This window comes from Vitis riparia, chromosome 1 (genome assembly GCF_004353265.1).
Source record: "Vitis riparia cultivar Riparia Gloire de Montpellier isolate 1030 chromosome 1, EGFV_Vit.rip_1.0, whole genome shotgun sequence".
In the NCBI taxonomy this organism is placed as follows: domain Eukaryota; kingdom Viridiplantae; phylum Streptophyta; class Magnoliopsida; order Vitales; family Vitaceae; genus Vitis; species Vitis riparia.
This window is the reverse complement of record NC_048431.1, coordinates 19,898,841-19,911,874: the sequence shown is the minus strand read 5'-3', so window position 1 is coordinate 19,911,874 and position 13,034 is coordinate 19,898,841. Positions and strand designations below refer to the sequence as shown.

Genomic DNA, 13,034 nt, shown 5'->3' with positions numbered 1-13,034 from the left:
CAAGATATCATTGGTGATATGATTCAAACTCAAGATCATTTGCTATTTATTGAAAGCATACTTTTCCATTAGTGTTTGCCCTCACCAATTGGGCTATCCTGACCAGAATTCTCAAGATTCCAATTCTTATAACTTATCTATATGAGACTTGTTTTTTTTTTTTTTTTTTTCCATTTGTAGGGAATAAAAATAAAAGAAAAAGAAAGTTAACCAAATACTAAAATAGGAATAAAATAGGATGAAAATCTGAAAATTTTAAATTTAAACAAAAGTTAAAATAAAAAACTAAAATGGAGATACAATTCTCAAAAAGGGTATATTTGTTTTCTAAATGTCTTAACTATATCAACTAAATAACAAAGATCCCATTTTCAAGAATATATTCCAAGTATAACATTGTGGTTCAGATGTAGCTTACTTTAAAAAATTTTATTTCCTAAAATATAAAATATTCTCAAACCTAGGGTCTTCCTCTGCCTAGCTTATGATAATACCCTATTGTTGTCATTAAAAGGAAAAGGGGCCATTGTTTGAAACAACCTTTTGTGATCAAAGACAAAGAAATATGTTGAGAGCTTTTATTTATGCCCTCCCACTGGGGAGCAGGGCCAAGTATCATGGCTTCATGGCTTCTGTGGGTGCTATTAATGTTAGGATAAGGTCTCTATACTCAAATTGTTTTGGGTCCCAAATATTCTACATACCCTTCAACAGACTCCACCTACCCCAAATGTTCATTTATCTTGAGTTTAGGTTCACTTCAATTTAAATAAAAGTTTGCACCAAAGGGATTATTTATATTTCAAATTTCAAACAAAAATTTAAAATTTTAGACCATATTTAGTATTTATTATTGAAAATATTTTTTTAGTGTTTAAAAAAAAAAAAACATGTCCCATTAGTGGTGGATAGGACGAAAAAAACTCGTCTCATTGTTATTCCTATTCATTCATGAAATAATTGATATTTTTTTTTTGTTATTAAAAAATACCAAGGAAAAAAATATAGTTTTATAATGAAAAATAGAAAAATAAAATATAATATAATTAAAAATTTATAAAAAGATTTAAAATAAATTAAATGAATTTTGAAATAGTATATAAAAATAATTTATTAATTTAATTTTTTATTTTATCTCCCACTCAAAAAGCAAATATATTAACCTCTTCCATTTAAAAAAAAAATATTTATTTTAGGCTGGTCAAAAGGTAGAACCCAGAAATAATTAAGATGATTGAGAGGTGGGTTGAGAGGTGAAGGCAGGTTTTCCAGACTTTTGCCAGTCAAACGTTGAGAAAACCAAGTTCTGAAACGCAGGCCAATAGGATTTTATGATTTCAGCGGCAGTATCGTCACCAGAATCTACCGCTCCAACCAGGCTCACACATGACAGCTGGCAAAATCTTGAGCATCCCTTTAACGTGAACCCAACTATATTACTCCACTCCTTCCTTTATGCCCCCACATGACATGCTACGTGATTAAATGTTATATTGTTGGTTCCCCCATTTATTATTATTCACCATTTCGGCCTTCAATTCTCTCACCCATTTTTTCTGAATCCTACTCATGTTCTCTCCCTTGAATTATTTTCACTCCTGTACCCATTACCCATTGATGGGTCTTTGGATTTTTGGGTTTTTGCAGTCTGCATTTTGCTTTCAGACTGATCATGTCATGAGAGCTTGAGGTTCTTGCTGGGACTCGGTTTTGAGCAGTCCGAGATGTTGAATCAGGAAAAAAAAAAAAAAAATTCATTCTTTTTTGTTTGTTTAATAATGGCTGCTGCAGATTGAGAATATAGAAAAGAGAAAAAGAAAGGCATTTCTGGAGTTTGTGCAGTGTTTGGAGGGAGCACTCACGTGACGGTTGGGGCTGTGTGTCCGTGAGTTTTTTTGCCAAGCACGAAGTTGGAGAAACGATGGTGGAGTCAGAGCTTCAGAGCTCTCCAATGGAGTGAGGTTTGGGTGCCTTTTTCTTCCTAGGGTTTTCAATTCTGTGGAAGTGGGTAGATGGAGCTCTGCTTTCACTGTGATTGTCTCGGCTCGTTTGAAGCTGTCGAGTCAATGAGTCAAAGAAACAAAAGGCACTGATCGTGACTGAATTTTGGCGCCTTTTTTTTCCTCCCTCTGCTCAGTAAAATGGTAGATCTGAAGGATTGGATACGGCAGTCACTGAATAGTGAGAGCAAAGGAAATTTCTTGTGTCGATTTCAACATTATAAGCTTTTGATTTGATACGAGTTTTTGATTTCATGGCAAGGTACTCGTTTTTGTTGTTTTTGTTCTCTTTGATGCACCTTCAACCTCTGGTGAGATCAGGCGATGGTGAAACGCTTCTAGCCCTAAAATCGTGGATCGATCCTTCGAACTCGCTGCAATGGAGAGGAAGCGACTTCTGCAAATGGCAAGGAGTGAAGGAATGTATGAGAGGCAGAGTCACCAAGCTTGTTCTCGAGCATTTGAACTTGAATGGAACTTTGGATGAGAAGAGCCTGGCACAGTTGGATCAGCTTCGAGTGCTCAGCTTCAAAGAGAACTCTCTTTCCGGCCAAATCCCCGACCTCTCCGGCCTAATCAACCTAAAATCCCTCTTCCTCAACAATAACAACTTCTCCGGCGACTTCCCTAGCTCCCTCTCCGGCCTGCACCGCCTCAAAGTGATCGTCCTCGCAGGAAACCAAATATCCGGCCAGATTCCAGCGAGTCTACTCAAGCTGCTGCGACTGTACATTCTGTACTTGCAAGACAACCGCTTTACCGGAGAAATCCCTCCCCTCAACCAAACTAGCCTCCGGTTCTTCAATGTGTCTAACAACCAACTCTCCGGCGAGATTCCCCTGACTCCCGCTCTGGTTCGATTCAATCAATCATCATTCTCCAATAACCTAGAACTATGCGGCGAACAAGTTAATAGTCCATGCCCCCGCTCGCCTGCAATCAGTCCGGAGTCTCCAACAGTGCCAACCCCAAGCTCATCCTCCAAACATTCGAACCGCACAAAACGCATAAAGATAATCGCAGGAAGTGTCGGTGGAGGTGTGCTTCTAATCTGTTTGATTCTGCTCTGCGTGAGTTATAGGAGGATGAGGAAGAAGACGGTGGAGGAGAGGAGCAAAGGAAAGGCCGTCGGCGGCGTCGGATCGCCGGAAGCAGCGAACGGCGGTGGCGGCGGAGGAGGCGGGAACAATGAGAGAAAGCAAGGGGGGTTTTCGTGGGAAGGAGAGGGACTAGGGAGTCTGGTATTCTGCGGGCCAGGGGATCAGCAGATGAGTTACAGTTTGGAGGATTTGTTGAAGGCGTCGGCGGAGACGCTGGGGAGGGGGACGATGGGAAGCACGTACAAGGCGGTGATGGAGTCTGGGTTTATAGTGACCGTGAAGAGGCTCAAGGACGCCAGATACCCCCGGCTGGAGGAGTTCAGGGCACAGATGGAGCTTCTAGGGAGGCTGAGGCACCCCAATTTGGTGCCTCTCCGTGCCTACTTCCAGGCCAAGGAGGAACGCCTCCTCGTATACGATTACTTCCCCAACGGCAGTCTCTTCTCCCTCATTCATGGTACGTACCACCGGCGCCACCCCATTTTTCATCTCATTTTTGTCTTTCCTTGGTAATATTAATCTTTTTTATTTTATTTTCCTAATATCAAGTTTAACCGCCGGCTGCCCGATATCGGTAATCTAGATAGATAAGAAAGATGATTTTTAGGATCGAAAGTTTAGGCATTATTTGGCAGAAATGTTTAGAAAAAGGCTGTCATCATAGGGCCCTTTTTCATTATGGATAGTCCTGGAGACCACACTCATTCACACACCCAGCCCCACTCCCAATCTTAAACCAATAACATTTAGGTATTTGATGTATTTATTTTAAGAAACTCTGATTTAAATTGATAGTCTAAACGCTTTGATCATCTTGGCAAGGGTCCTTGATAAAACGACTCGTGTTAGAATTAGAAATGAGGTTGGGATTTGGGAAGTGAAGACATTTAGGTAACGAGAAATAAGTAGGAAACAGGAGAAAAGTGTAGGAGCTTGGCCACAACCACAAGGATGACACCTCAAAATTTTTGTATCATTGATACGTTTTTTTCTCTCATTATTTGGAGTTCACGAAATTTGTGTGGTGGGAATTAGTAGTCACTTGAGAAGTGGGGGAGTGCTGAAAGTACATAATATGGATCTGGATGAAGGGGCCCGGTGCTCGCCTGGTCGGACAGCTCTGCTCTGTGTCACCTGTCTGCACTCTTCACAACACGTGTGGCCCCGTCAAATGCCCTCCCTAACCACGTCCCCTTCTTAAAACCAAGCAAAGCCATTTGGAATTTCTTTCTTGCCCGCTTCAATCCAAAAATTCCCCATACTCTGTAATTGTTTTTAAGATGAAAATTAAGGCAAATGATTGGATTCTCATTGGAGCATGTGAATTAAGCATCTTTTGAAACACGCGCAAGACGCTCTACGAATTAGAAAATGCCAAACGCAGATGAGAGTAGAAGCTCCCGCCCGAGCGCGGCTACAGAGGAATTCGCTCTCACTCTCAGTTTAATGAGCCCTAGAGAAAGATACAGTGAGCATCGGGCGAAGTGCTAGCAGGTCCAGTAAAAGAGCTGCCCCCTGCCTGTCCTATTTGGTTCAGCCATGTGAAAAGCGGGGGTTCAGGACACGCTCATGTGCCCACCCACTCCACCTGGTCCCACCACCCACACTTCATCTCCCGTCTTTCTAAAGCAGTAGTTAAAACCAAATCTAAATGATAGAAAGCCATTCATCTTTTTGGTATTTTAATAATGTTATGTGTCCGTGTCGCAGGGCTTTAGCTTTCTCTCTCTATCCATCACCGTCTGGGGGATTTTAGGGGAACCTGTATATATATTTGGATTTACTGATTTGTTGGATGGGGAGGTAAAAGCAAAACGGGCATGTACTTGACAACTAGATAATTATAAAAACCGAAGCTGCTTTCTAATTGACAACCAATTTTGAGTCTGGCCCCCGGCCTCTAGTGTTGTCCCGCTCACTCACCCCATTATTATACACTGCGTCTCCCCAAAGTTCGTCGTCTTTTTACTCTTATTAATAGCTATTTTGCTTTTCCAAATTCTTAATTATTGTACAAATTGCGTAAGAAAACATTGTTTACAGATGGTTAGCTGACTGACTTATCATTATACTTGACTAAATTAAATCTTTGCTGTAAAAAGTCTGGTCTTTTGACACTGGATTCCGGCTCTCTCTTAATTTAGACTTGACACCTACAACACGTGAGATTTAATTCCCACTCCTTACTCCTGTGCTACTGTACACATCACTTTGCTTGAACATGATGATCATCTCATTTACCCATGTGAACTGTCCACCTTGCTGATGCACTGAATTTGGAAAATTTTCCTTTCTTGTTCGATTGGATCTAAAAATATCTTGAGAATTTTTTTTTTTTTTTTTAACTTTTTGTTGAAGAAAAAACAATTTAATCGCTTTGGTCAAATTTAGGTAGCTATCATGTGATTTCATTTGTTTCAGGCTGACCCATTTAATCAGTGCAACTTTTATTTATTCATTTGCATGTGATTGTGATGAAAAAGTCATATGTTCAAAAATGTAGAAGTAATATGAATTTCATGGAGGATAAAAATGTTTGTCCATATATAGGATTAGCAAGTTTAGATGAAGTTTTAAGTTCGTGCACACGCCAAAAGGTAGAAAGAACTCTTATTATCAAGCAAATTCCCACGTATAGGGGAAACGTGTAATTCCAAACCAATGAAACGTTAAATCGTACCGGTTCTGAGGCCTACTTACCTGCTTTTATTGACTCTTAAGAAGCTTGATGAAAAAGGTTGACAAATAAACAAAAAATCACCCTTTTGAGACTTTTTACTTGTATGTTCGTCTGCCAGCTTTTTTATCCTGTTTTGATGAGCTTGCTGCAAATAGTCTTTCTGTAAACAGACTACAGCATTGTGGCCTTGAAAGTTTTTATTAACTGCTGCCACACTGGAATCTCCTCTTTTTGGTTGATCCCCCATCATGCAATGTGAATAATTTTCATGGCATCAGTTGAATTTCTGTTTGCCTATATATTTGAGGATGATATGAAGAGCTGAGTTGCAGTTGAGTTCCATGAAATCAACATATTTTCTACCATAACTTGCTTGTGAAAACCTACTTTTAATCGCTAATGATAGATGTGTCTTCCCCATGTCTCTGATCACTGATGTCTTTCATCCCCCACAAAAGTGACATCTTAGCCCAGAGAGTTTGCAGCCCTCCAATGAGTCTATGGAAATGTAAAACCAAACTTGAGTTTGACTGGAAGGTTGCTTCAGTCTTGGAAATTCCACATTTTTATCGTATTTTATTGGAAAACAGTTTTGATATATAATATCATCGTACAATATCATGATGAAGGCCTTTCTAGTACAATGAATGGTTGATAAAGTTGATTTATTTACTTTTTTCCCCTCTTCCCTTCATTTCAAATCTTGCGGGAACTTCTAGATGGGAGGTAACCTTCCTAGGAATGTGAGTCTTGGGGTGATTTGCTCTGTTGACTTATGTGATCCCTAGAACATTTGTGGTCATGGCAACCCAATTGTTTGGTTTATAGTTGTTGATTTGAAGATGTAAATCTCTTCTCCAATCTCATGCTTAAGGCCACTTATAAAACAATTAAATATCTCTAATAATCTTTTAAATATGTTTGCCAATTCCAAACCATTATTGATATGCTTTAACCAAGCTTTTTTGTCCAAGCTTGATCGATTTCCTTGCAAAATCTTCATATGTTATGGGACCAAAATGAGAAAATAGTGCTTCATAAAAGTGTCTTTTTCAAATGTTTGTTTAGTCCTCTCATAAGACTACACTGTCCTCCTGGTGGACAGAATCTGATTGCACGTTGTGGGTATTTTCAATGTTAAAAGTAAAGGATCATTCACAATAGTTTTCCCAGTCCCTCATATTTTCTCTAGAAAACTGTAAAAATTCAAGCAAATTACTCTCAAATGTAGTTAGCAGATGTTTGGAGCTAAACAAGGACCAAAACTACTTTGTTTGCTCATAGGTAGCCGGAGGCACTTTAATGGTAAACTAGTTGTACTTAAGATTTGTGGTGGCCACCTAGTGTCTTAGCTCACCTAAGGCCTCAGTCTGTTTGCTCAAGGCCTCAACATTCCCATCATTACTCTCACAAGGATACTTCCCCCTTCTATTATCATTATTAGACCATTCCACTGTGATACAAATGAATGGACAGATGAGGGATGATGGTGGCAGTGTTGAGAATGAGTAATTCAAACTCTTTTGATGAAATAATAATATTTTTCTGTGTTATTACAGAATGCTGTAACAATTCATTTATAGGTCTAGATTCTACTGAGGTATGATATAGGAGATCACAATGAAAGATAAGTTACAATCTAGGGAATGCATTAGTCTGAGGAAGAAAACTACTACATGAAGGAACTAGGTTACCATCAGTTGGACTGATGACATAAAAGGAAGAGTTGAGAATGCCTTTAATCTCCATGTTCATCCTCTCTTAAACTCACTCTTGGAGGTAACTGTCCTCTTCCATGCTGGAGAGTGATCAGACTGCAGGCCATGCAGCAAACATTGATTCCCATCATCTCCCCCCTAACAAGGACCAACTCCTCAAGAATAGAAATCAGAAGGTTGAAGATGTTGTATCATGATCCTCTCCATTACCCTTTATCAAGAACAACATCTTTTATTTGTAATGGCTTTCCTTTCTCCACTTTTTGTTGTAATGAAGCTGGTCTTATGTGCTTTTGCTCGGTTTCCTCAGGAGTCAAGTATTTGATGGTAGTTATTGGTAGTGGGACTATCATAGTGGGTAGTTAATTGGGGTCAAAGTGATTTACAGGGGCTGGAAGGTACCGTTTCCTTCTAATTATAGACTTTCCATCTTGTAGTGGGACATTGGGGCCAAACCAACTGCCTCCAGGAGAGTCCTTGGGTTGAACATCTTAGGATGTCATCTTTGAGCCTTCAGAAGAACCAGCTTACAAGAAAGCTCTCCACCTGCCCCATGTCATGATTGACTAGCTTCTTAAACTTCATTTTGGTAGTCACATAAACTTTACATTTGATGAATTTTACATGGGGAATTCAATATGGTCCACAGAGTTTATGGGTCCATTCTACACAGTCAAGTCTTCAAACAAATCAGTCTGTTCCAATAGTAAGATTGATCATTAATTTTAACAACTTTAGCCCATTGGAGAGCCTCCATTTCCAAATGGAAGGATGCTTGACTTGTTGAGGGTTGAGGTTTGATGTTAGTTGAAGAATTTCTTGATTGTAGTGTCATCTCTATTGATTTTTTCCATTAACCAAGGAAAATCCAGCCTAGTGATCTGACAAGTAATCATTTGTTTCAATTCTCTACTTCTTGGATTGGAATCATGCTTGTTTCCTGGACTTGATCATAAGGATCAGGTGTCTTCATATCTGTTTGCATGAGATGCATGCTTTTAGAGAGATGATTGTACCTGGTGTTAAGGGGGAGATCATCTTTGTCACTTCATGCTAAAGTTCATTTACCCAGTCTAAAAATGTATGGACGCTTAGTATGATACAAGATGATAGAAGCAATCCTGGGAACTATGAGCAAATCAAATAAATTTCTTAGATGAATTGATGTGTTTTTCTGTGCTATTTCAGGAGATTGTTGCAACTAATTATAGATCCTCTCTAGAATACTTGGAGGCGTGATCTTAGGAGGTCACAATCTAATTAGGGAATACATTCTTAGGAAGGGAGCTAATTCCTTCTTATCTGGCACAGCCATTTATTATAATGGAAGAGGCAAGGATTCCTCAATCTCCATGCTCATCTTCGCTTAAAATCATTCCCAGATATAACCATCTTATCAACAAACACCAATTACCAAAAAAAATTCCCAATTCTAGAGGGAAAACCTCATTTGAGAACTACAGAATTGGATTCAGTCATACCTTTTCCAAGGTTTAGTATCTCTAATAATTAGCAGAAAAGTAATCAATTCAAATGACCCAGCAATGAGATAACAAGTGGACAATTCAGGCCAATAGATGATTTAAATGACTGATAACATATATCTGAACCCTTTATTATTTTAGCCAACTTCATACTTGATAGATGGGAAAGGATTCTGCTCATGCCACTGAGTGGCATTAGACGAAATGTTGAAACTCATCCATAGGTAAGAATCTGAATCATCAAATCTCATGGTATGTTTGATGCCTGCCTATAATTGGTGGATGTTGCCTGTGGACCTCTGCCATTTCACCAAACATTGTCCAACGTCAATTTCAGGTCACAGTAAAATAGTAACACATAAAAATGAAACACTCGTAGTAAACTAGTTCTTAGCATAGTTACTCAGCTAGCTTTGTTTTATTAAAGTAGTTTCTCTACTTGAGGATTATGGAGTTCATTTTTATATAGGAGACAAGAAAAATATACAAAACCATGCAATTAAATTACTTTTTAACATAAAAACTCATTTTCAGAGGACTCTCCAACATATAAAATTATGTATATGGATTTAGATATAGGATATGTATAGATAGATATAGATATATAGTTTTTTCCAATGTTTTCTACCTCATGTGTTTTCTACCAACACCAAGTCATTGTTGATTAAGAAGCGCAAGTATGTTTCGAGATTTTATGCTTGCAGGGAAGTTAGTTAATTTTTAAAATTTTCAGTCTTGGAGGGATCACATGATTGGTCATTGTTGTGTATCTAACAAGGGATTTATCATGTTGTTTCTGGGTCATATAAATAATAACAATCCAATTTTCAAAGGTGGATGCCGCATGCATCAAGAGACAAAATTCTAATGTTTTGCATAGTAGTGGATGCTGCCATATTATCACTGAAGATGATTGTCATGTTTTGATAACAGCATAGACCTAACAATTTTTTCCAGAGCAGCATGAAAATTGTCCATTGTAAGATGGTGGGCTTTGTCATTGCATTCAGACTCCGCTACTAGTAGCCAAATAGAGTTGTCTGTTTTTCTAAAAGCTAAATCTAAATAATTAGGTCTCACAGGAGGATGACTATTTCCATAACCATTGTTTGCCCTTGCATTTGTATTGTGATTGTCTTTGTTTCATTCATTAACAATTGTACCCGTACAGGATCAAGAACTTCAGGTGGTGGAAAGCCTCTTCACTGGACATCCTGCCTAAAAATTGGAGAGGACTTGGCTACTGGGTTGCTCTATATCCACCAGAACCATGGCCTAACCCATGGGAACTTGAAATCATCCAATGTCCTGTTAGGATCTGACTTTGAGTCATGCCTCACAGATTATGGTCTCACCACATTCAGAGACCCAGACACTGTAGAAGAGTCCAGTGCTTCTTCCCTTTTCTATAGAGCACCTGAATGTCGAGATATCAGAAAGCCGTCCACCCAACAGGCTGATGTCTACAGCTTTGGTGTAATCCTATTGGAGCTCCTAACAGGTAAAACTCCCTTCCAAGACCTTGTTCAAGAACATGGTTCAGACATTCCTAGATGGGTCCGTTCAGTTCGTGAAGAAGAGACTGAATCTGGAGATGACCCAGCCTCTGGCAATGAGACCTCTGAGGAGAAACTTGGAGCTCTCTTGAACATTGCAATGGCTTGTGTCTCACTATCACCCGAGAACCGGCCAGTGATGAGGGAGGTTTTAAGGATGATTAAGGAAACAAGGGCAGAGGCTCAAGTGTCATCAAACAGCAGTGACCACTCACCAGGGAGATGGTCTGATACAGTTCAGAGCTTGCCCAGGGAAGAACATTTGAGCATATGAGTGGTTGGTAGATTTGGCGGCTGAAGCATCGTGTACTCTGATTTTTTGAGTCAGATTTTTATTCATCAACTAGGCTTGTAGAGTGTACTGGTGTAAAGGGTTTTAATATTTATTCTTGTGTTGTTTCGGACAGTTTGCAGTCACAGAAGGTTGGATTACTTTGTGTGAAGTTAATAATTTGGGGAAGGGGAAGGGGAAGGGGCTTTGATTTCCTGGGGTTGGTGGTGGTTCTTTTTCAACTATGAGAGCAAAGTCATTTTTTATCTCTTTTTGGAAACATCTCATTCACAGTCTACAATTCAAGCGTGATATGGGAGTTTACAACTCTATTGTTTTGAACTTCGCTATAGCATACAGAACTGCAGACACTCTAGGAACCAGGATGCAGAAATTTGATTGAGAATGGGAGAAGAGAGTGTAATCAGGTAAAACATGGAGATACATGCAGGAGGCTTAAGGCTTAAGAGAAAGACACCTATTCACTTGTTATTGCTACTATTCCTCTTGCTACTGGAACAGTAGAGTAAGGACATCTATCATCTCCTACTCATCTCATAATGGAAGGACTCCGGTCATGCGTTGGAATGAAGAAAAGAAGCACCGAAATATGCTAAGGTGAGTGATGAGACTTCACCAACCTTCTTTTCCACCTCGCATGCTCTCTTCTCATTCAACATGAGGGTGCTTACATACTCCATTCAAGAATTTGTTGGTAGGTATTTGTTACATGTTGTCAGTGAATGAAATGGGATTGACTAGTTTAAGTCAGGTAATTTTGTTGCAAACATTTTTGGATTCATTACACGTAATTCTTTTGCTATTGAAAACTTGAGATTCGCCAATCAGAAATGTGAGAGTGCTTGGTATGGCCAATGGTAACAAAAAGATGTGAATTGGTTTTATGTAGAGATGATCAGAAAAATAGGCTATTAGGAATTTCACATGAGCCCTCAAGTGGCCCGTGTGAGCATTCAAGTGATCTAGGTAATTTTTAGTGCTTTATATAGTTGCAACTTGTACGGATTAGTTGGATTGATTTAGTTGTAAAATTTCAAGATTGCAATAAAGAAGTAAAAATAAGTTTATATTTTTAAAAAAATGAAAAAATATTTGATATAATATAAATTCAATTTTTTTTTTCTTATAAGTCTAAAAAAAATGAATATTATTATATGAGATGATAACATTTAAATATTGTAAAAACATTAAATTGAGTTCACATTAAACTTGCATTATCTTAAACCTTAGTTGAAACCCAACTTGAATTAAGCTATTGAAAAAATCTAACCCAAGTTTAACCTAATATTAAAAGTAATTGTTCAGGCTCACCCAAATGTCAAGTTGGGTTCGGGCCAAGTCAAGCCAAAATCTATCTAAGTTGTACCTCTAATGTTTTGTTTTAACTTTTTGGAATGTTTTATTTTAAAAATTATGGTTTTCACTATTTAAATATGCCTTACAATGATAAAAAAACAGTGAGACACCTTAAATTACTATTACCATTATTCTTCCATGTATTCGCATACGTCCCAAGAGCCAAATTTGTTATTTGAGGTAGAGTTGTGGTGATTTTTATTTTTATTCTTGGACAACCTACTTTGATAGAAACAAGTAATATCCCCGTCGGAAAGCACATATAGAGTTTTTCATGGGAATACAAGGTGAATAAGTGCAAAATTCCATTTAATTTGAAAGGAGGCCTCCATTTAAGTTAGACGAGACCGGAAAACCATTGGTGAGCTTAAGCGTAAATATGAATGAGATAAACTTGATAACAAAGAAACCTTACACAAGGGTCCTTTATAACAATTTTAATAGTGAGTCCTAATATATTCCACAACATGACAATATGTAAAACTAGTAAAGAGGTTTAAGATATTTTACCCATTAGTTAGGAGACATTTCTATTGTGAAGTTGTTCAAAATTCAAATACTAACTGCTAAGTTTGAAAGTAGAATACAAGAAAATGAAACATTTTTCATATTTTTATGCAAAGTTGAGTGAAGTCATCAACTATAATTTTAATCTAGGTAAGAAGATCCTTGAATCTAAGGCAATTAGAAAAAATTCTTAAGTCTTTCTTTAAGGAATTTAGATCTAAAGTAACTATCACAAAGGGAAGCAAGGTGTAGAACCTTAATTTTGTTCCAACTAGTATGATGCAGGCCCACTTTTACACATTCTTCAATATTCATTTTGACATTGTATCAACATTGTTCCA

General features: G+C 38.1%; 1 protein-coding gene across 1 annotated transcript; it reads left to right on the top strand.

The window, feature by feature from the left end:
• Window positions 1-1,463: 1,463 nt before the first annotated feature.
• On the top strand, window positions 1,464-11,654 carry LOC117918514 (inactive leucine-rich repeat receptor-like serine/threonine-protein kinase At1g60630). The gene is made up of 2 exons (XM_034835240.1): window positions 1,464-3,557; window positions 10,154-11,654. The coding sequence occupies exons 1-2, from the start codon at window positions 2,255-2,257 to the stop codon at window positions 10,810-10,812; spliced, it is 1,962 nt and encodes a 653-aa protein (XP_034691131.1). The 5' UTR covers window positions 1,464-2,254; the 3' UTR covers window positions 10,813-11,654.
• The last annotated feature ends 1,380 nt before the right edge of the window (window positions 11,655-13,034 follow it).